The sequence below is a fragment of the Triticum dicoccoides genome, chromosome 7B, assembly GCF_002162155.2.
Source record: "Triticum dicoccoides isolate Atlit2015 ecotype Zavitan chromosome 7B, WEW_v2.0, whole genome shotgun sequence".
Taxonomy (NCBI): Eukaryota; Viridiplantae; Streptophyta; class Magnoliopsida; order Poales; family Poaceae; genus Triticum; species Triticum dicoccoides.
This window is the reverse complement of record NC_041393.1, coordinates 153,617,717-153,619,905: the sequence shown is the minus strand read 5'-3', so window position 1 is coordinate 153,619,905 and position 2,189 is coordinate 153,617,717. Positions and strand designations below refer to the sequence as shown.

General features: G+C 57.3%; 1 protein-coding gene across 1 annotated transcript; it reads left to right on the top strand.

Annotated features, from left to right (window-relative positions):
- The first annotated feature begins 280 nt into the window (after positions 1 to 280).
- LOC119340969 (nuclear transcription factor Y subunit B-8-like) lies at positions 281 to 1,408 on the top strand. Its single transcript, XM_037612871.1, has one exon. It carries the CDS (start codon positions 338 to 340, stop codon positions 1,238 to 1,240), a length of 903 nt encoding a protein of 300 aa, XP_037468768.1. The 5' UTR covers positions 281 to 337; the 3' UTR covers positions 1,241 to 1,408.
- The last annotated feature ends 781 nt before the right edge of the window (positions 1,409 to 2,189 follow it).

Here is a 2,189-nt window from a genome sequence, read left to right as displayed (position 1 = left end):
GAAAGGAAAGGAAAAAAAACTACGTACATTTACAGCCCTCACCACCAACGGTCATAATCACATTTATACATGATTTATCGTTTTCCTCTGATTAATAGTCTCATACAGGAGTACATTATCTGTTAAAGGTGATGTCTTTGCCAGAACCTCTCAACTAAATGGACACTTGTCTGTTTGATCGGAAACACACAGGACAGCTAAGCCAGCACCTAATACCTATCTCAGCCTATTTAACACACTGAAACAAGTCGATCAGAAGCACAGCACTTACAACTCAATCAGCAAAGCCCTAAACGCAAGTGCGACTACCTGCATTGGACCTTGGTTAGCTCTACCCATGGAGAACGCCGACGTCCCCAACGGAGCAGCGGCGCCGGCGCCTACCCAGGCGACCCCGGTGGTGAGGGAGCAGGACCGGCTGATGCCCATCGCGAATGTGATCCGCATCATGCGTCGCGCGCTCCCTGCCCACGCCAAGATCTCCGACGACGCCAAGGAGGCGATCCAGGAGTGCGTGTCCGAGTTCATCAGCTTCGTCACCGGCGAGGCCAACGAGCGGTGCCACATGGAGCACCGCAAGACCGTCAACGCCGAAGACATCGTGTGGGCCCTAAACCGCCTCGGTTTCGACGACTACGTCGTGCCCCTCAGCGTCTTCCTGCACCGCATGCGTGACCCTGAGGCGGCGACAGGTGCTGCCGCTGCAGGCGACAGGCGCGCCGTGACGAGTGCGCCTCCCCGCGCGGCCCCGCCCGTGCTCCATGCCATGCCGCTCCAGGCTCAGATGCAGCAACCGATGTACGCGCCTACGGCTCGAGTGCAGGTTCAGAATCAGATGCAGCGGCCAGTGTACGCGTCCCCAGCTCCGATGCAGGTTCAGAATCAGGTGCGGCGGCCCATGTACGCTCCCCCGGCTCCGGTGCAGGTTCAGATGCAGCGGGGCGTCTACGCGCCCCGGGCTCCGGTGCAGGGGTACGCCGTCGGGATAACGTCCGTGCGGGCCAACGTCGGCGGGCAGTGCCAGGTGTTCGGCGGAGAAAGTGTCGTGGCCCAGCAATACTACGGGTACGGGTACGGGTACGGGCAAGGTGCGTACGGCGCAGGTAGCAGCAACGTAGCAGCCTGTGCCGACGAGGAGAGCTCGTCCAACGGCGTGACGGTGCCGGGGGAGGGCACGGGGGAGCCGGAGCCAACGCCAGCAGCAGAAGAATCGCAGGACAAGCCCGTCCAATCTGGCTAGCCGCGTGGGCGGCGCGCGTTAGCTTCTGCGTCCTGCGTACTGTAATAATTTGCCGTGTCGATGCGGCCATGGTTTGTGTGTGTACTGCTTACCTAATGTAGGCTTGTCCTCTAGTAGTTCGTGTACTCTTTGCTGTTGAAGTTATCGTTGCTTAATTTGGTTTCCTTACTTTGCCCACTCGTAATTGATGATCCGATGAAAAACTGCATTTTTTCCAGAAGGGTTTCCGACCTCAGCATCGTTGTGATGTAGAATGCAGTACACAATATTTTGGGTTGCAAATTGTGGCTCCGTATAACATCACAAACATGTCATGTTCACGGGTCATATGGTCTCTCACGCTCATGCAAAAGTCATACCCTCTCTATCTATCTATCTCTATCTCTCACTCTCCAGCCACATGTACGTACGTATGTGCGTCGGTTAGCAAAGTGGTCATGAATGAGTTTGGAGCGACGTACGTACTTCGAAGCCTTTGGCCTGCGATGACATATTGCGCGCGTAGCTGGGAAACGGAACTGCCTGACGTTGGTGTACTGATGTGCCGCGCGCCGTGGGCTGGCATGGAGCGGTGGAAAGGGCATCGTCGCCCGCGGCGTGATCGATAGACTTGCACGAACTTCCCTCTCAGCAAAACGCACGTGCATACGCAGGGAAAAAACGCAGCAACGGTGTACCTCGCAACGAGAGTTCTGCGGCTCCCAGCCAAGGTGGCTTTGCCATTGTCGCTCCCATCGCCCACCGTCGTAGCATCACCGGGGCTCTTGCATCATCCCCCGCCCCGCTTGCAGCATCCACTGCCCGCGGTCGCATCGTCACAACCCTCCACGGACCCCTCCTATCATCGCACGATCCACCGCTCGCCTTCACAGCATCGCTGTCCCTCGCCCATGGCAGCCGTCCGTTATCATAGCATATATGGCAAGTCATCATAGCAACACCGTCCTTA